The sequence below is a fragment of the Antrostomus carolinensis genome, unplaced genomic scaffold (genome assembly GCF_000700745.2).
Source record: "Antrostomus carolinensis isolate BGI_N321 unplaced genomic scaffold, ASM70074v2 scaffold31061, whole genome shotgun sequence".
Classification (NCBI taxonomy): Eukaryota; Metazoa; Chordata; class Aves; order Caprimulgiformes; family Caprimulgidae; genus Antrostomus; species Antrostomus carolinensis.
This window is the reverse complement of record NW_010292620.1, coordinates 17,341-38,172: the sequence shown is the minus strand read 5'-3', so window position 1 is coordinate 38,172 and position 20,832 is coordinate 17,341. Positions and strand designations below refer to the sequence as shown.

Here is a 20,832-nt window from a genome sequence, read left to right as displayed (position 1 = left end):
GAGGCAGTGGTTGGCAAAGGGGGGATCTTAGGTTGCCCAAGGAAGTTGTGGATGCCCCCTCCCTGGACGTGTTGAAGGCCAGGTTGGATGAGGCTTTGAGCAACCTGGTCTAGTAGAAGGTGTCCCTGCTGATGGCAGGGGGATTGGAACTAGATGATCTTTAAGGTCCCTTCCAACCCAAACCATTCTGTGATTCTGTGATCTTCTAGGAAAACAGGGCAGATAACACTGGAACCTTCTAGTAGAGTTTGTGTTGCATAGCAATCTTGTCATAGGCCACAGTTAGAAAGAGAATTCCTCACCTGCTGCTGAAAGTCAGAAGCTGGATCAGCAAAGGCTTGACTCAGTTTCTCTTTGCTTAGACTCCTGAACCTACTTAATTTTATTTCTCTTTTGATTAATAAACTTTGTTCCTGGATGCAAAACTTGAAAGTCTTTTTAGGGTATGGGTGCTAAGTATTAAGATTATAGATTAATTTAGGTGGCAGGGAATCTCTGGGGCTCATCTAATTCCACGCCCTGGCCAAAAACAGTATTAACTTTGAACTTGCATGTGTGCTTAGGTCCTTCTGCTGTTGATTTCCAAGTATCTCCAAGGCTGAAGATGCCACAGCCTCTTGAGGCAACCTGCTCCAGTGTCTGAACACTCTTTTAGTAAAGAATTTTCCTTATCCAGTCAGAACTTACTTTGCTGCATCTTGGGTCCTTTGCCTTGCTTCCTTTCCCCATGTACTTCTGAGGACAGTCAGCAGTCAGTCATCTGCATACCTTATGAGTACATTAGGTAATTGAAGACAGCCCTTGGATCCCCAACAGAACCTTCTGACAGTTAATTTTGGAGAATTCCATCTGGAAGTAGGTATCTTCTTTTCAGAATTTGCTAGGAATATAGAAGACTGCAATCAGTGACTGACTGTATTGTAATGTCAAGACAGCCAAATTATTTGCATTGCTGTCTTTTCCTAACAGCAGCTGAGAGGTTGCATAAATGTTATGTAGCTCAAAATTTAGATACCTTTTAAGACAATTGGCAAGGATGGCAGAAGAAAAGGGAAGAGGAAATGGCTTGAGAAGTGGGGTAGCAATTTTAAGACCTAAGACACACTTCAAAATTTATGTCCATTTTATATTTGAAGGGGTTGGGGTGAATATTTTGCGTAACTGTCGTGAGTCACACTTGGTGTTAATATGCATGTCTCCTGGGAACTCTTCTGTTGAGCTTCCTCAAGTCCACTGCTGGATAGGTGGCTGTGTGAACTCCTGCTGTGTGAATTCTTTATTGTAAAAAGATAAAAAGTTTAGCTGTTCCCAGTAGTTGGTCAGTAACTTTGCCACTTTTTAACTTTCCTGACTCTGAAAGATTTTTCGGGGAATTGTGTTGAAATAAGATGATTACTCTGTCATTACACTATACTACCTTTTGAGCTAATTTCCAGTGAATTCATCTGGGGAGCTTGTCCCTAGAATAATATGTTCTTCATAAACTTTCCTGTCTGTGATTTTGATTCTTAGAGTGGAATTGGAACCTATACATTCCTAAATTCCCCGAGACTTCAGCTGTGTTTGTAATGTTTGTGTGAAATCACCAGGAGGAAATACTTGGGTTTTTGTGAAAACTTGTGCAGCTTAGGGTTGTCCTCAGAACAGACCATCTCTTCTGATACTTCTCTAGAGAGGAAGAATGTGATTGAATGTTTGAAAAAATAATTTTAAGAATAATGGAAAAATGTGTAAAACTCTACTTCTTGCTTTCCAAACAGTTATGTAGAGGTTGAGCAGACTGGAAAGCAGTAGCGTATTTGGGTCAGTTCAGACAAAATCTAGTGTCCTAAAAATTAATTGGAAGTTAATTAAATATAACAGAGTTAAATAATAGACTTGTATAAAAGTACTTAAAGCTTAACTGAAATGGCAGGGGCTACGAGAAGGTAGTAGAAAATAATACCATTTTTTTTAGTAAATTGGTGCGAGTTTGGGATTAATTTGTTCCTTTGGCAGGTGTGAGGAATTGTTCTTTATGCAATACATGAAGTGCTTGAAGAGTTTTAATGTTACTATGTTTGATCTCTTCTAGATGTAGATGATACCTTTACTATTTGGATTAAAAGATGTGAGGAAACACTAAACGGTAAGAGAAACCACATTTACTTGATAGGGGATTTGATATGCTCTGTGTTTTGACGCCCTGTCATGTTTTTTAAAGATTTACAGCTTTTACTTAGAACAAATGAAAATTTTGTTTAAAAAAGGTCACTTTTTCCTATCTCTTGTTTCTCTCAGAGTATACATTCTGAACATTTATATACTTCAGATTTAGAGGAGCATTAGTAGTGGGTTTTTAATGTAATAATTAGCTGTGACAGAGGAGTAGCTATTTAAAATTCAGACAATCATAATTAATTTTAACTTGCTTTCATATACAGCTGCTAACCAATTTTAACTGTGGAAGCATGTGTCAACTTGCTCTGTAAAAACAGCATCAAAATCTGTTTTCAAGTCTCGCAGAGTATAAAGTTGGAAGGAGAGGTGGAAATTTGGGGGTTTTGCTCTGTGTGGAGAGTGCCCTGGGTGATAATTGCTGCTCTGATGTCTTACCCATGGTAGTCAGTGAGCACAGTTTCTATTCAGGCCTTCCAACAAACTGACACCCCTGGCAGTGGACTTATCCCCCATGCTCAAAGTGCCTGTGGATTTGAATGAGATACAACACAGTAACTGACGTAGTTTTTTCCTTCACTTGTGACCTCCTCTTTGTGGTACACGCTGGGGAATGGGGCAGTCGAAATCATACAAGTTCACGTCAACCTGTTGACTAAAAACCAAAGAGAGGAGAACCCGTTTGTCTTGTATAGGAATGAACAAGTTCCTGCTTCATGCTACATTTTTGCCAGATTTATTTTTATTTAGAGAAATTAGATAAGTGATTGGCACACACAGTCTTATTTATAAAGAGTTATCTCAGTTGACAATTTTTTCTGCCATCTCGAGGAAAGGTTACAATACACATTTTCCTCTAATGTCATAATTACTTTTTGCAGTGTTTTGTCTGGTTCAACTCAGTTGTCCTGTTTTATCTTGAATATTCATCCCTGTCTTTTCTTTTTTTGAGCCATTATCTTAATTCTCTGATACTTCAGAAAAAAGAGAAAGAAAGAAAAAAACAACCAAACAAAACCTTCACAAACCTTCTGATTTATTAATTACAACCTAATATTCTTTTTTTATTAATCTTTATCTCTTTTTAGCAGTATGCATTATAAAGAAGCAAAGGGAAAGCTTGTTCCTTTTCAAACATATTTAATCTGAAATATTTTAGGAAAAAATATTTAGAAGAGGAAGTACTAAGCTATAGTTTAGATCCAAGTATTACAGTATATTTAAGGTCACTTAACTGAATTCTCTACCAGATTTCCATCTCATTCCCCAGCTATGTTTGCCTAGCATGAGATACAGATTTTATGAGAACTCTTTGCTATTCCTGTGGATGGATGATCAACCTAGTACAGATTTACAGGAAGTGATTTTTTTAAAACTTTTGTTTGCAGTCATGTTGCTTTAATTAAAAAAAGATCTGTATAGCTTTCTGATAAGCAAGAGAAGTAATGGAAAGTTTGTTGCTTCTGTTAATCAGGACATGCTTTATATTACAGTTGTTCCTTTGCACAAGTTGCTGATTGGAGCCTGATTAAAAAGTAGAGTGTCATAAAAGCAAAATACTAGAGGTTTTTAACCTTTAGGTCATGTTTTTAACTCTACTACCGTTGAGACTGGAATAAATGCAGAACGTCTGGCATAACTGAAGAAAGCTAGAATAAGTGTATGACTTGTAAGTTCACTATGACTTTTTCTGAAAGTGCAACTTTTTTCTTTTTGCAGCATCACAGACAGAAGTGGTAAGATGTTTTCCATAATATATTTACTTTTAGATTTCTTTGTTAAGCTAGAGCATACTTTTAGGCTTCACTGGCTTCTTACCACTTTCAGGCTTTAAAAATTATCTTTTCCATTGCATGCAATTCTGAAAGATTTAACTTTTCTTCTGAGCATGTATTCTTTTGTTTGAGACCAAGGTTACAAAATTTAAACCCTGAAAACTCTTAGGAATGGCATACAAATTGGCAATTACTGTGCGCTCATTAAAGGAAATTTTAACTTCATTGCTTGCAGTCTCTGGCCTAATTTTACAAATTAAGCAGCTCATCTTTTCAATACTAACTTGCTTGTGGCTGCTAGGAAGTAACTTTTTTTTTTTCCAGTAGCTTGCAGGTGGTTTGTGTAGACTTTTTTCTGCTGTAACTGATTCAGCTTTCAGTTTCCCTTTTTTTCCTCTTTTTTTTTTTAAACTGGGAGTCTTCAGAAGAAATGTTGAAATTGACACCCCCCTCTTTTTTTTTTGAGAAAAAATGGGAATTTACATTGGATGTTCTACTCCCTTTTTCATAGTTACTTCCATTTTTTGCATTTTAAGAATAGGATAAAGGAGGAAAGTGCACAGAAAACATGGTGGGTGTATGTAAAGACAAATCTTACAGTTAAAAGGTTTTTATGGTTAATAGTTATACCTTAAATTCTCAGATCTGTTTCAGGTTTCCTTCACGACTCTTAGATTAGCAACATAGCCACCTTGTGTCTTTCAGGATACTTATTATCCAGGAAAAAAAAAGAGTTAAAACTGAACTTACTGCTATTTATAAAATGTCTGACCAATATATTCTAAGTTACAGACTAACATATTTAATGTAAATTTAAACTTTTAAATTCTTAATCTGGCATAAATGGCTAGAACAGTGAAGAGCTTCACTTGTAAGTTAATGCTCATACATAAATCAAGAAAAGGGCAGCAATCAGTATGAAAATTATTTGTGTCTCTGAAAAGTACTTCATGGTGTATTTTCACTTACACTGATGTGATTTTCTTTTCAATGGAATATGCTTCAACTAGAATACACAGCAGCAGCCTCTGCCACCAAAGATCAAGTAAGTTGACGTTAGCTTTACTGTGAGAATTAAAATAATTGACATAGAACTGTTCTCTGACTTGGGTCTTGGAGAAGCAAGATAATGACTGTAGAAATCCTTTTCTGGTAACTTAAGAACACGGCAGTCTAAGTGAAATGTTTCACAGACAGCGTCCTTGCTTTTGTTTGGACTGAATGGGACTTTCAGGAGATTGTACCTCACTGGGAGAGTGGGGAATGGAGTAACTGTTCTGGCTTCTGTTTCTGGCTCTCAGGCTGAGCTAATTCAAAGATTGCCCCATTGTGCCTAGTATAGGTAATGTTTTTGAGAGGCTTTTAAGGCCCTGACCTAAAAAATGCCATTTAACTTATAGAAGACAAACAATATGATGAATTGGTTAAGAAGGTGACCTAATTTTGATATGCTTCCTGATTAAAAGTGATTCTTTGTTCTTTAACTACTTATCTTGTCAGTTCTGCAGCTGCTCTGTTAGAGAAAGGGGAAGAAGTCTGGTTTTGTATGTCTTCTCTCCCCCATTAAACTCCACAATGTACTGTACCAGCTTTTGGTATTGTTCTGTATGTCTTTCTGCAGTCAGTTTTTTACTAACTTTTTTTTTTTTTCCTTCCCAGATATGACTGGTACCAAACAGAATCTCAAGTAATTGTAACCATCATGATCAAGAATGCACAGAAAGATGATGTCATTGTGCAGTTCTCGGAGAAAGAGGTGATTTGTATTGGTTATTGATACACATCCCTAGATTCCCTAAGATGTAGTAATTAAACCAATGAACATTATTTGCTGCAATAGCATGAAAAAAGCCAGTACAAGAGGTCTTATGTCCGAGGGTGGTTTTGTTTTTCCTTTTTAAGCCCAGCTATGCTGTAGGTGTGTGTATGCTCAGTCAAGTGAACTGACATCACAGCAGTGTCCGTAGCATTTCTGCACAAGCGCTAAGCGTGGTGTGGGTGCTGCAAAGGGAGTGTCTGTTTTTCAGCTGCCTTTGTGTTTGTAGGGGTGGGGCAGGAAGTGGTCTGGACTTAAAATGTTTGAGTACGCGTGCATCTGCCATAGGAATGGACAGCAGCAAGGTATTTTGAAAATAGGTGTAAATTAGTAATATCTTGCTTTAGGACAATGATAGAAAAATAATGTTGCTGGGTGGGATTTTCTTGGGTTTGACGTTACTAAAATTGTTAGTGGCAGCAAAATACATATATCAAGGAAATGCAGTAATCTCCTTATAGTGATACCATATGTGGTACCAATGATGTTCACATTTAATTTAGCTGAGAATATTGAAGAGTTAGGTTCTTATTCTCAACTCAGTTGCTACTTTGTGACCTACCAGATGTACGTGACTGTAACTATGAGTTTTAGATTGTTAAAATCGTGTGAGCGCTTGCCAGATAGTTTGAATGTATTAGAAGGGAAGTTGCCAGTTGTTTTCATGTTCCATTATTAATATGTTGATACTTTATTTGTCATATAATTCTTTCCCCAAAGAATGCAGATCAAGCTGACAAGATAATAGGCTTTTTGAGTACTTGCTGGCTAAGAACTGAAATTTCCTGTTCATTTTCTAGTGTACTTTAGAAACACCTTGTTCAATTGGTGCAGTAATGTAACGGCGTTGTGTGAAATTCTGATGCCTGATGCTTTAAGTGCCCTAGTGAAGGGTCATTAATTTAATCACTTAATCTTGATGCCAAATGACAATCCTTTACTTGGAAGTGGAAAACTGCTCTCAAAGGTGACCAGAGACGTGTTTTCAACTGTTAACAGATGAATGCATCGGTGAGGCTTCCATCAGGTGAAGACTACAACTTAAAGCTTGTTCTTCTTCATTCTATAGTGCCAGAGCAAAGTACATTTAAAGTGCTTTCAACAAAGGTAAGCTTCTTAAAGTGTAAATTATTTCTTTGACTGTTCCTGATGCTAAAAACGTTTCTGCTCTATTGTCTTGTCTCTGCAACAGTCATAATATCTTGCTTTTCATACAGAATTGGTTTTTCTTTCTTCAAGGTGCCTTTCAGCCAGTGGGAGGTTTTCTAAACTTGTGCAAAGGTCAGAAATAGTAGTATGATGATGGTACTGAAGTGCAAATGACAGTTATGTTGAGGATGCTTTTATTTCTTGCTGTAGAAAGAAGACTGTGGTCTTCATTCTTACAATTCTGGTATTAGGAAAGTATGAATACCTTTCTACTAAACTCTTATGAGGAAATATTGCCTCATGAAGCATAGTTATGCGTGCCCGAGAAACAAAAGTCAGACTTTGAGGATTTCAGTGTTGAAATAATTATTTACCCTTTCATGACCTTTTCTTGTTGGTAAAGGTTAGCAGTACGGTTAACTGTTCTTGGCTTTTCAACAGGGTGCAATCCATGCTGTTCCTGGAAGTAGTGCTTGCTTGGAGACGCTTGAAAATCACGTGATGTGAGAGAGAATGCTTTCGTCTCAGCATTTTCTTTCTTCTATATTACAAGTATAGAAAAATAATGAACTGGCTGTGGTCTGGCATGGCATGTGTTGTTGGTGAAGGCATAGGCAGACATATGCTTTGTCCATAGAGCCGAGCCTGAATCTCCGAAGCAGGAATGTATTGTTGATTCTTTCCTTGCATTTCAGCAGAGCTCTGGTTCTGCAGAGCTTTGGGAAATTCCTTTGTGTTCTCATGTTCCGTTTTACCCATTCCCTTCTCAGAAAGGTACCTGTAATAGTTCTTGTGTCATTTCAGGGGAAAGGGACTTCAAAATGACATGGGAGGATTGCCATAGAAAGTTGGTCTTGTTTTTCCACTCCTCGCCATAAGGAAGTTGGGCAGGTTATGTGATTGAGTCACATGAGCTCTTACACTGTGGGAGATAAGCAGAGTGCTCAAAGCATGTACAAAAGCTGCTAGTCCATTGGTGTGTATATAAATTTGAGTGGAATGGGCACGGACCTTGTCAGGAGTAGCTGTGTGGTCCTCTTTGCTTTATATTCCTAGGTAGCTCGCATTGCACTTTTCATTTGTCTTGAAGTTTACCATTACTTTCATGAAGCATCTGGATGCTACTGAGCACTGTTCAAATGAACTTGACTTTGTCTTTCTACACTACCATCTCTAGCCTGGGCTAATCTCTGGAATAATCTCCAGTAGTCTAGAGCCTGGTTTAGGTTGAGGTTCTTAAAGTGTTGTGAAAACTTTAGTTTAAGTTCAGGCAGTGTCTGGTTTGTAAATATTTTGCATTTGTTACCAAATGTTACTGTTCCTATATAATTATGAGAGAATATTTTTGAGACAGAATGGGGTAAGAGAGAACACAGAAGGTGTTCTAACAGCAGAAGTCAGTGCTTCAACACGTTCTTCCTCTTGCAGAAAATAATAGTATGAGGACATCTGTGTAGGCATAAAGAAAGAATACAATTTAAATCATGCCCCAGCTAAATCCGGTTCTGACCAGCAGATGGAGTCTGGATGAAGAAAACAAAGTTAAAAGCAGGTCTGTGTTATGCATGCAGAGACTTCTGTAAAGGTTTAGAATATTTTACTTTGAAAAACATTAAGTGCTTTAAAGAAATGGTGCAGCCTTAGTGTTTGAATACTAGAAATTCACATTTATTTTAATAAATTTTGTGTATGTACTTTGCTCTTATGAGCAGTATGGAACGTACACAGTTATTACTTTGAATAAGCTATCTTATTACGTAGAGCTTCTCAAGCCCTTTACAAATTATTTTGTACCACTTAGATTAAGTCCTTTTGTAAAAACTTGGAAAGAAAGACTTGATCTCATTATCTTCCCAATTATATGAATTTTTTATGGCACACTCCTAAAGAAATTGTGCTTTAATGGGATAGGAACAGATCTGTTCCTGTGGATTAATAACTTTGGATAAGAATAACTGCATGTGTTCACACTGCTTTATTTTGTATTGCTGCTTTGAATGTGTGAGTCACGTTGCAATTAGCATTAGTCTGTTCTTTCTTTTCCAATTATATGAGGAAACAGAGTAGAATGTGTGGGCAGGTTATGTGGTGGGTAGTTTGGGTTTCCCATGAACTTGATAAAACTAATAAATGTAATGGATAGGGGATAAAACAACAGAACTGGCAGATAGCAGAACATTCCTGTGTGTTTTGGAGAGGGATTTCTCAATACTGCTTGAAATTCAGCATCACTTGAGAAATGCAAAGGAATAAAGATGAAGATGCAAATTCAGGAGGAGAAAATAGTCTTAATTATATTTGCAAAATTACAGATTCTAAAATAACTCCAAAGAGCAGATAGAATTTACAGACTCTGGGATTGCTTCTTTCAGGAAGTGTTAACAGTGGTGAGAAATGCAATTGATACCTTAAGAATTGTTTCTTTCCTAGAGATGAAATAGCAATTATACCTTTCAATAAATCCGTGCTGCATACATCTCTGAGATACAGTCTCTGGAAAAGAACAGAACTAGCAGATGGAGCACAGGTAGCACAGGTAGATGTCTGGAGATGTTTGAATGGTTTCTCTATGAGCAGAAGTAATTAAGTGTTCGTAATCTGCAGACTTTTGACTTCAAACTGTGAGCTAGAAGAAGTAAAAACACTTGATGCCAACTGAAGAACAGCGTAATCTGCCCTGGTGAGGCCACATCTGGAATATTGTATCCAGTTCTGGGCTCCTCAGTTCAAGAGGGACAGAGATCTTCTGGAGAGAGTCCAGTGAAGGCCACAAAGATGATGAGGGGCCTGGAGCATCTGCCTTATGAGGACAGGCTGAGAGAGCTGGGACTCTTCAGCCTGGAGAAGACTGAGAGAGGATCTTATCAATGTCTATAAATATCTGAAGTACAGGGGCCAAATGGATGGGGCCGGGCTCTTTTCAGTAGTACCCAGTGATGGGACAAGGGGCAATAGGAAAAAAACTGGAACACTGAAGTTCCAGACAAACTTAAGGAAAAACTTCTTTACTGTGAGGGTGTCAGAGCACTGGAATAGGCTGCCCAGAGAGTTTGTGTGGAGTCTTCATCTCTGGAGATGTTCAAAACCCACCTGGACGCTTTCCTGTGCAACCTGCTGTAGGGAACCTGCTTTGGCAGAGGGGTTGGACTAGGTGATCTCCTGAGGTCCCCTCCAACCCCCACCATTCTGCGATTCTGTCATAATGTGTGGGTGAAGTCTAGTTTTGAGAGAAAATCTTAATCTCTCTCTTTATGCATCCTAGTATTGTATATTCTCTAATTGTCAGCAGTTTTACAGATGATACAGACTGCCTTTAATAGAGGTTGTATGTATAACTCCCGTGCTCGGAGCCATTCTTTCACCTAATTCAACCACTACTTGCAAATTCAGCTTTGAGTTGATTATGGTTCCAGTTCACATTTAGTCACAAGTTCCTTAAAATTACCTGGTGTGGTTCAGCATATTAATTCTGATTATCTAAGGCCTCAACTTAGTGTTCATGTGAAAAAATGCTGAATACAACTGTATTGAGCCCTTCTCTTGAGGGAATTGTCATATATGCACAGCATTTTTTTTCTATACATGAACAGCATAACTGATAGATCATAACTGGCATAGCTAGATCAATTTTTGTTATTGGTTTTACTCCTCATCTGTCAAAGGTGTCTGACTGTAGTAAACTGGTCAAGCAAAAAGTAACAGCAGCTCCAAAAACCACAGTATAAATTTGAGATTGGGAACTTACAAATGGAAACTGATCTGGTCCTTGTATGTAGCCTGACTTTATACACAGTAGGTAGGGTTTTGTGTGTGTTTGTGGTCATCCTCAGTTGTGTTCAGGTGTCAAGTGAAGTGGGGGAAAAACAGTGCCACACTGCAGGTTGTATTCAGCTTTTAACAGGAGGAAAATACCCTGTAGTGGTGCTACTTGGTTTTTTACGTTTTTCCAGAAGAGGGAGCCAAAATGTAAAGGCTGGACCAGGTTTGCTCTTTGGAAGTTGCCTGTGTGCAGTTATCCTGTAGCTCTGTGTGCATTGTATTGTGCTTCCTTCATAAAAGGAAAAAGGCATAAAAACTTAAAGTGAGTGACTAAATATGTTTAAGACAAAACTAGCTGATCTGTTTCTGGCCAGAAGATGTGTCAGGAAAGTAGAAACGCAGAAATAGTATAAGGATTTGTAATGTTCTGAAACAGTTCTTTGTCTCCAGTCAGCCTTCCTGTCTTTCCCTCCTCTGTTCACTCTGTCAGTCAGTGTATTTGGGATTCCAGGGGAGTATTCTGCCACGTGCTGTTGGAAACTGGTGTAGGGTGAGCAGTTTCTCTAGGTCTTCTGTTGTGTTCTAGGTGATGCTCAGGGTTCTGTTCTCCTTAGACCTAAGAGAGTAGAGTGAGGATGAGTATGTGCTTTTAGCACACGCTCTTACGAACTTGAAGGAAACTTGAGCTAGTGCTTTTTCTTTTCTCCCCCTCTGCTCTTGCATCTACAAATAGTCTGGGAGCAATTACTGAGAATTTTCAGTTTTCAGTAGTTTGGGCTTTTTGCAAGTGATGATTTGCAGCAATTTAGGGACACTTGAAAAAGTGGTAAAAAGTGTCTTTTTTACCCCAGAACTGTCCTTTAATTAGAGATCAAAGTCGTGCTGCAAACAGGGGAGGTGTTAGAAATCCTCAGCCTCTTTTACAGTTGACATTTGTTACTTAATAGAGACGTGTGAGGTAGAAGCACACTCTCAGCAGCCTCATGCCAAGAATATGGTAGTGTGCATCAGTGGAACGTTTCTTTTCCTCAAACCAACATTTTGCCTTGCAAACTCTGAAACACTCTGTGCAGCTTACTGGAAAAGCACACTGATGCCTGTTGCTAAATGTAAAGGAAAAGGCAAAGAGTGAAACTGTTTTGCACAGTGTTGGACTGTCGTCAGAGCCTCTATTCAGAGGCAAATGTACACAGATAGATAAACAGAGGAACAGATTTATTTTACCTGAAGTCGGTTCTTACTGTTGCAGTTCAGTCCTTAAAAGATACTTTCTAGTTTTGGATATTTTCATTAAATTGCTTGCAGACACTTGAATGCAGACTTCCCTGCTCTCATGTACTTGTTTTCTCTGTGAGGCTTTCATGCAGATTCATGTCTCCCATGTATTTTCTTTAGCATTTTCTGTAAATTATAAACTGATATTTAAGTTACTTTTCTGAAATTTCTTGCATCTCTTAGGCAGGACTGGTTGGATCAGTTCCTGGCTAGACCATAAAGAAACCTTCCCAATGATTGGCATGATTTTCAGTTGGATCAAAATAAGTTTGATTCACTTATTTATTTTTCTTCTTTATGAATGCAGATAGGTGTGGGGCAGATTTAAACTTGTTAATACTCTGAGAACTATATTTTAAACAAGCATATAAGTCAGTGTCCATGCTTTATATAAATACCTAAAGGAAAACTGTGCATGAGGTTTTTTCTCTGGCTTGAGAGAGGATGGATTGAAGAACTGTTGCAATAGTGATGGTTTACATTGAAGATGCAGTGACAAAGAGGTTTAGGATACCTAAATGATCTGTATTGCTAGCTCCTTCTCTAAAATCCAAAATTTTAATGAGTGATTGCTATGTAATACCAATGAGCTGGAAACTTTGGCCTTTTGCCCTCAGTTCTCCATACCAGAAAGCTGGCAAAGAAACCGAAAGGTGAATGCTAAATCCCTTCTGTTGCAATGTATTAGCTACAGAATAAATTTCTTAATTACCATTTATTTGTGATAACACGGTAGAGTTATTTTCATCTCAGTATATTTTGTTTAAAGTTATGTTGGAATTTAGAATATAAGAATGTAGGATAGGATTTAGGATAGGATACCAAAACTATATGTGCATATCATCTTAGAGGTAAGTTTGAATGTGTCATACATTTTTTAGAAGATAGTGTTATTTTGTCCTGCACATAAATTTAGGTAACAAAATACATGAGGTGATTGCAAAGTGACAACTCTAAACACTTCAAATTTGCATTCAGACAAGGCAATCAGTAGTTCAGTAAATAACTTAGTAGTTGATTGGGAACCCTGAATTCTTGTTTTTGTGTGTGTGATATAGCAAAACATCAGAATTTAAAAGGGTAATTTTTGACTCATCTTAAAATTAATGGCTGAAGCGCTGCTTAAGCTTTGCCAGGTCTGATTTCCTTCATCCATCTGATCCCAGCTTGGCACAAACTTGCCAATGGTAAGTGAACTTTCCCTTAGCATGGACTGAAAAATATAAAACACAGTAGGAATTAGAAAAAAAATTCTTGTAACTTGTCAGTGTACACCAGATTCTTCTTTTAGGGAGGAAGAGAAAAATTCTTTCACTCTTAACGTTTCTCAGTTAAACTGGTGATGTCTGTCCCAGAGCATAAGTTCAAGTGAAATCTGTTTCATCAGAGGTTTGGGCTTTTTAGCAGTAAGCTTCTGCTTAGAAAATTAATGTTGGCTAACTAGCGTTGTGCTAATCTGTAGCTAAGGAGAGACATTCTCTTAAAACAAGATTAAATGCTCTTTTATGCCAGTCATCTTAAAGTAAGGGGGGTTTGTGTTCTTACACTACCAGTGCAGTAGTTTAGAATGGCTTCTGAGAGTAACTCTGTAGCATCTTTTCTAATAGCCAGAGCTTGGATTAAGCTGCAAACAAACTTGTCTAAATCTGTGATAGGTTTTTAAAAATCCATTACTTTTATGTCTAGGAAATTACGTGAGTAGAAACTTCTCTGTATCCTTTCACTGTGGACAGGGTTTCTTTTCGATGATGAATCCCCCATTTTCACTCTTCTCAGAGGGGTGGGCTTCTCTCAAGACAGTGTTTCAAACACGTTGTGCATGAGTTACTATGTCAAAACTCCATGTTTCTCTTCCTTTTTGTTTTACTCACTTTGAGTGCAAAATACCAGGAACTTTAAAATTACAATAGAAAGTGGGTTATTTCTGCATTGGAACTTCTTGTACCTCTGAAGTACTGTGTCCAGTTTTGGGCTTCTCAATGAAAGAGAGGTGCTGACATAGTGGAGCAGGTCCTCAGGGAGGGCTGCCGAGATGGTCAGGTGGCTGCGCGGCCCGAGCCACAAGGAGAGGCTGAGGAATTAGGCTTGTCCTTAAGTGGCATGCAAAGCATTTAATTTGCAATGAAATTTTCCTGTCTTTTATTCTGAAGTTGTCAGGAGGCACACAGGCATACGTTTTATGAAATATAAATGTAAAATCAAAGTAGTTGGCGAAGTGTTGATGTGTTTCTCTTGCCTGAGTACTGAATTGCTTTCAAAGGAGAGGAAAAAGCTCACGGTGCCTGTGTGTTAGATATGACACAAATGTCCCTACTGATATGTTACTTATCTGTGTGATAGCTATCAGTATCTGCTTTAAAATGTTCATTAAAATGCATTTATTGCTGTTTGTGCACATAATTGGTACTCGCAAAGTTGCTTCTCCTTAGATCAAATAAAGCTCTTGAGTTGAAGAAATGCGCCTTCACAAGCAGAATTTTATAGCTTTATATTTTTGGAAGATGTGGTTGTCTAATGGTACCCAGCTAATGATTCCTCTAGTTTTGCTCCTGCCTGCCACTTTGCCTAATGAGTAACTTCAATTGAAGTGGATGAAGTAGTTAGAGTAGGGGTCTAATCATGTCATAAATACATTCTCTGTCAATTATTCAGCTGTCTATACTTCTAGCTTGGCAGGGTTGAAATGCTTTAGATTTTAGAAATCTGCATCTTACACTGAGAATTAATTTGTAGCGTTTCCTTTTCCTTAGGGATGTTTGTCAAGTAGCACCAACTTAGGGACAGTTCTGGAGAGGAAAGTGTAAGAACTAGCAGATGAAAAAAGGAGAGGGATATTACTGGAGCAGCAAAAGTGAAGATCTTCCTTTTTTTCTTCTTTTTCTGTGTGGGCAGAGTATTCTGATGAGTAGCCAAAGGTCTTTATAAGGGTTCTTTGAGGAGGATTGTATTCTGAGCAGAAAAAACTCCATGTTTAGTAACTCTCATCAAGTATTACATTGCATTAGAGGTAATTCTTGGTGTGGATGAAATAGTCTGTATTTGACATACTGAAAGATATCTGTGGAAAGCCTAAAGCATGAGGGTAAGAGGAAATAGCAAAGGAAGAAACAAACAGAAGAGAAATTGAAGAGTTATGGGGTTGAGCAGTCTCAGTATCAAGCATTTACTCTTTGGGTTTTTTTTTAATAGAACATATGAGGGGATGCACTAATAAGCAGAGCATAAAAATCTTAAAAATAAGGCCTCCTCTACTTAAATGTGCAACTGAATTGATTATACAGTTTCCTCGGGTTGAGAAGTTACATAGGAAGCAGAGGAGAGACAAGTTGTTTTAAATTAATACTTATGTTTCACTTGTAACTAATTAGTGCCTTTGTAAGCAGCTAATTAACTTAAATGTTTGACTCATGAGATCCAAATCCACTGGGGGAAAAAAACCCTGCTAGTTCTGGCACTCATGGAACTACTTGTTTGTCTTATATGTAGTTATACAGCTGTTTTAGCTTCCTTAAGCTATCACAGAGCATTAGATTTATGAGTGTAGGTGTTAAAAAATGAACTTTAAGGTTCTAGTTTCCAAAGCATTTTTAGAAGAGTCCAGTGAAGGAAGCTTTCCTGACTTCTTTAGTTCTACTGAAGACTAATTATTGGCACAGTCTGAATGCTCCTTCTGCCTAGTTTCAACAGAAATCTCTGCATCCTTACAGGCTGCAATATTAAACTCTGGATTACAGGCTTTCTTTAGGGATAGTAGGTCGAGCAACTAAGAGTAATATGGCTTTTTATTTTTATTTGGTTATTTTTGGTACTGTGACTTCCATTATTTTAAAAACTGATGCCCTGGTGCTTAATTTATGACATGTAAAGTTGCTAAAAACATTGGAAATCAAACAGACATGGGGAGCAGGGAGTCAAATATACGTGGATGATGGACTTGCAAACATACTGAAACTCTCCTCTACCTTGAAAAGCATTCCATGCCTCATGTCTCAAACTTTTTGCTGTTCTCAGTACAAGTTAGTGGTGGAAAATAAGTATTTAAACTTCTCTAGGAAGTGGTAGCTTCCCCGGGGGGGGGGGGAGGGAAAAAAACCCAATCATAATGTAATAATCTGAGTCTTAAAATGCAGCATGATTGCAAACATGGAAGCTTTTGAAACTTGAGTGAGCTCATTTCTTTATTTTTCTAAGGTATCTCAGTCTGTTGCTTACCAGTGACTGATTTGAAGAATGGATTAAATAAAGTTCAGATTTCAGATGAACATGATGCTGTGTGAGGAGTTTGCTGTGAGGATCTCTAGGGTTAGCTTTTACAGTGGAGCCTTTGTTCTTGGGTCTGCAGGGATCCCCAGGTTACAGTGGCTTTAGGTAGAACTAAGAGCTCTTTCTGCTGAGCTGTTCACAAATAAGGAACTGCTGAAGTTTAGCAAGCACTGATTTAAATTAATTAATAGCATCATATGAACTTTGTGATGTTTTCTTAAGTGAATTTGTCATTTGGACTGACATTAGCCAGTTTTGCAGCTTTGTAACCCTATAACCAAGTGATAAGGTTAATTACAAAAAACATTCCAATATGGTTGTCTAAAGGGATTATGTGTAGTTGTGAATAGGGCATGACATACTTCACTTAATTTTGTTTCTCCTCTTATAATTGCAACCATACCCATTTTTAATTGCCAGTTTTGTCAATGAATGCTCGACAGTTTTCTCCATAGCAGCGTGTGTTCATTGAACCAAATTAATACAGCTTCTGAATTTCTTCAGTGGGGAGATTGCATAGGCCCAGGGTGTTTCTCGGGTTTGTGTACTACACATCAAATATGAAATTATTTGGTGGATGAAGTGTAAACCTAGATAAAGTTGGGATTTGCAGTCCTTCAGAAGTGCTATTTAATTATTAGAGATGATTGGCAAGAAAGGGATGCTTGAAAGATAATACCTTGGTGCCTGGCAAGACATTGGGACTGATTTGTTACTTTTGGGATGCCATAATTTACAAAAAGAATCAAGTGAATACTAAGCAAAAGAAAGTTAAGTGGTACTAAACAAAAGGGTAAAAGTCTGATACAAGAGTTATGCAGCCACATAAGAGCTTAGTTGACATGTGACTTTTAAGTCAAGTAACTTCATCTTGTAAGGCAGGTAAATTTTGCTAAAATATAGGCTTCATATTACAGACTGTGTTTCTAAAAACAAATATATTTAATTTTTTACTGCTGCAGGATCCAACTACTTTGAAACTATTTGGCAGCACTGTTTGCCATCTGGATTAATTTGTTCTTATCTTGTGTTTTGTAGGTTGAGATAAAAATGAAAAAGCCAGAGGCCGTAAGATGGGAGAAGCTGGAGGGCCAGGGAGATTCTCCTAAGTTAAAGCAATTTACACCAGGTTTGTTCTCTGAAATATTAAGTGTTAAATGGCTCATTTGTATTAAGTTACTTGCAGTTATTAATAATATTTTTTGTGTTAAATATTGTGAATAAAAATCTCAGCTTCGTATTTACAATGAAAAGCCTAATAGTCTTGTTTTTACTGCCAGGAATTGACAGGAAAAGTCTGCAGGGCATTACTAAAACTTAGGTATTAAATTTAGTCATAACTTCTATTAATCTGATGTATTGTTAAGGATATATGCTTGTCATTAATTCCTCTGGGCTTATGTGTTTGGCTGTCTGTTTTGGTCACTGTTTTGCAGTTCTATGCATTGTCATGCCTCTATTGTTGCCTAAATAATTAAGTATTATTTACTTAAGCATTCTGTCTCTCTTGGCAAGTAATACTTCTGCAGTTTTCCAAGACAGATTAACAATTTGTCTTTGAGAGAATTTGAATTTCCCAATTTATTTATTTCAAATACTTTTTGAAATTTAGTTCAAATTTTCCTATTGCTCTAGGCTGCTGGTTTGGTTTTTTTTCTTACCATCAGTCATTATCTCCTGCCTCGTTTTGACTTTAATTCTCTCTGTCGCTGTTGTCCAGCATTTTTTTGTTGGATAGCTAAATTATGTAACTCTGTTTACTTAAAAGTAAACTTTTGCAGCTGCTGAATGTAGTCTCTAGCATTTCCTAGTTTCCCTTATTTTTGTTACTACAATGCTTACATAAGTAAGAAGGAATCCATTTGCATTTTCAGATTCATGTTTCATTATCATCTCTGATTCACCTGATACCTATGTGTCCATGTGTTCTCCACTGCTCTAAAAGTCATGAGAAAATGCTTAGTTAATCAACACTTCTCTTTTCAGATACCCAGCACTTATATCCATCATCCTCTCACTATACAAGGAACTGGGACAAACTGGTAGTTGAAATCAAAGAAGAAGAGAAGAATGAGAAGTTAGAAGGAGATGCTGCTTTAAATAAACTCTTCCAGCAAATTTATTCAGATGGTACAGATGAAGTGAAACGTGCTATGAACAAATCATTTGTAAGTCTTCACTCTTTTTCTCTGAAGAAATGTGTAATTTTTGCACGCTGACACAATTTACTAAACTTTGCATGAATCGGGAAGCCTCTAGCTACGAAAACCTTGGGCCCATAATGAATGGCAGTGGTTCTGTTGGAGATACTGGTGTAACAAGTCTTGCTGAAAGCTACGATGTTGTATGCTAATCAGTGTGGCTCTTGAAGTGCAAGGTTGTGCTTTGTCACTGGTCTCCTGGTTTCGATCGGTGTTATCAAAGGAAATACAGGGTTTTGGCTCATACAGAGCTTGAAGACTTGCTGTGGGTGAAAGGATCAAATTTCTCTTAATTATTTATATCTAGTTCCTTTTATTTGTAGTCCTTGTCAGCAAGAACGTGATTGATCCTTCAGAAGCTTCTTGTTAATGAAGTAACATCTCATTGTGTCTGGTACTGATAAAAGTACTATTGGGGTGAAGATTATGGAATGATGGCTTTGTCAGATTTTATTCTGTACGTACACAGAATTCCTGTGTAACTTGCTACTACACAAAGCTTAAATTCTTCATGTTTCTTCAGAATTTGTTAATCTGCTGTAAGAAATGTGGCCTTTATATTACTAGAATTCCTCTAGCAAACTAAAGAAGCTTTCTCTCATATTGCAGATGGAGTCTGGAGGCACAGTTCTGAGCACCAATTGGTCAGATGTTGGTAAAAGGAAGGTAGAAGTAAATCCTCCTGATGACATGGAATGGAAAAAATTCTAACCCTATTTTTAATCTTTTACCATCTATGTGTTGCCATAGTCATGTACTGACCACTGTGTACAGACATAGCATTGTTGGATTCAAAGCACTGAATGAAGTTTCCCTTGGGAACATGAATTGTCTTTACATTTTGCGTGCTTTAGAAATTCCATCATCTGCAGATGTTAAAGATATACCAGAGTGGAACCCTATTTTATTTTCATCATCTCTGTCAAATTTTTGGAAATTAGTCAATCAGTCTAAATTTTCTACCGACTTTATCAGCTCTGCTCTTTGGGGATAGGATGATCTCTAATGGGCTGGTCAGGATTATTGCCTTACACCTGATATTTCTGTTCAAAAACTTACTAGATCTTGGCAAATTTGGGTAAAAACACTTTTCAACAACAGTGTTAAAATTGTTCTTTAACTCTGCTAAATAAAACTGTAAATACAACTTTTTCTATATGGAAGCTGCTTCATTTCATTTTTAGTAATCTTGGTTTTTGATGGGGAGAATAACTTGAAGCATATACATAAGGATTTGAATACACTGCTTAAAGAAGGAGAAAAAAAAGCTCGCATGTATAGAAGCAAAACTTGTGTTCAGTGAAGAGGATGAGATTGCTATTCTTGATGCAGACACAAAATTTCTACTTGTGGAGTCCTCTCACCTGGGCGACAGGTTGAACTGCAGTCATACGTGACGGTAAGGAGAAAGTCAGTTGTGGCTGGAAATTTCCACAGAAAAGTGGGTCCTCTGTCTGCCTTCTGTATTCAAAAATAAGGATCTATTGCAACTGCCTGAAATCCAAGATAGCAAGTAGTTGTTTTAGCAAGTTTGTTATTTTGGAATATTGGAAACTCTTTATATTCCAGAGAAGAGCTCATGCCTCCTTCATTGTTTCCATCAGTGCAGCTTTTCCATCATGACCAAATTTTAAATAACAGTATTTACAGAAAAATAACTGAGAAATGTAAAATAATGCTTCTGCTTGTACCTCTTGGATACAAGTTTGCAAGGGCCTATAGATGCTCAAAAGCTGCCTGGACATGGTCCTGGGCACCTGGCTCTAGGTGGCCCTGCTTGAGCAGGAGGTTGGCCAAGATGACTTCCAAAAGTGCCTTCTCACCTCAACTGTTCTGTGATTCTATGAAGGGAATATGAACTTACAAAGTTATGGTAAACATGCCTTGTCTGTGTGCCACCCTCTTGGGAATTCAGATACACCTGAATATTCAAAGATTCTAGAAAACCCCATGAATTGCAAATACTGGCACCCCCCGAAAGGCGCTTCATTCCTTGCTAACTGTCGGGTGCTGCATTAAGTTTGCTGCGTTTGTTTGCATTCCTTATTATTCCTTTTCCAAGGTGTTTGTTCTTCTGCTTATTTTTCTTTGTATTTGATGTTATTTTACTACAGTGAGAAATGGATGAGCTTGTTAAAATATGAAGGCTATTAGAACAGGTGTTTTAATAGGACAAGTGAAGTCTGCAGCTCTTGAAATAATAAATGTAAAAGCTGGTAAAAAAACTACGGAGGAGGAAGAAAGGAGGTATTGTGTTTTTCCTGAGGACTAAGAATCTAGGCTTTGCAGTGATGCTGTGGAAGTGCAGTGTTTTGGGGTGTTGTGTGGGGGTTTGTTTGGTTTTTCCCCTAGTACTGTTACTGTGCTTGTGCAGTATGTACTGAGATTTTAAAATTTCAGAAATCATAAAAAAAATTTAAAAAAGAGCATTTTGGAT

General features: G+C 37.6%; 1 protein-coding gene across 1 annotated transcript in view; it reads left to right on the top strand.

Annotated features, from left to right (window-relative positions):
• SUGT1 (SGT1 assembly cochaperone of MIS12 kinetochore complex) overlaps positions 1–19,546 on the top strand; it is a gene marked incomplete at its 5' end in the record, with an annotated part of 24,391 nt that extends 4,845 nt beyond the window's left edge. The window contains 8 exons of the mRNA XM_010177045.1: positions 2,075–2,128; positions 3,877–3,893; positions 4,952–4,977; positions 5,592–5,688; positions 6,748–6,855; positions 17,233–17,323; positions 18,181–18,362; positions 19,005–19,546. Of these exons, the coding sequence (XP_010175347.1) occupies positions 2,075–2,128; positions 3,877–3,893; positions 4,952–4,977; positions 5,592–5,688; positions 6,748–6,855; positions 17,233–17,323; positions 18,181–18,362; positions 19,005–19,106 (677 nt within the window). The remainder of the gene's footprint in view (positions 1–2,074; positions 2,129–3,876; positions 3,894–4,951; positions 4,978–5,591; positions 5,689–6,747; positions 6,856–17,232; positions 17,324–18,180; positions 18,363–19,004) is intronic.
• Positions 19,547–20,832: the final 1,286 nt, after the last annotated feature.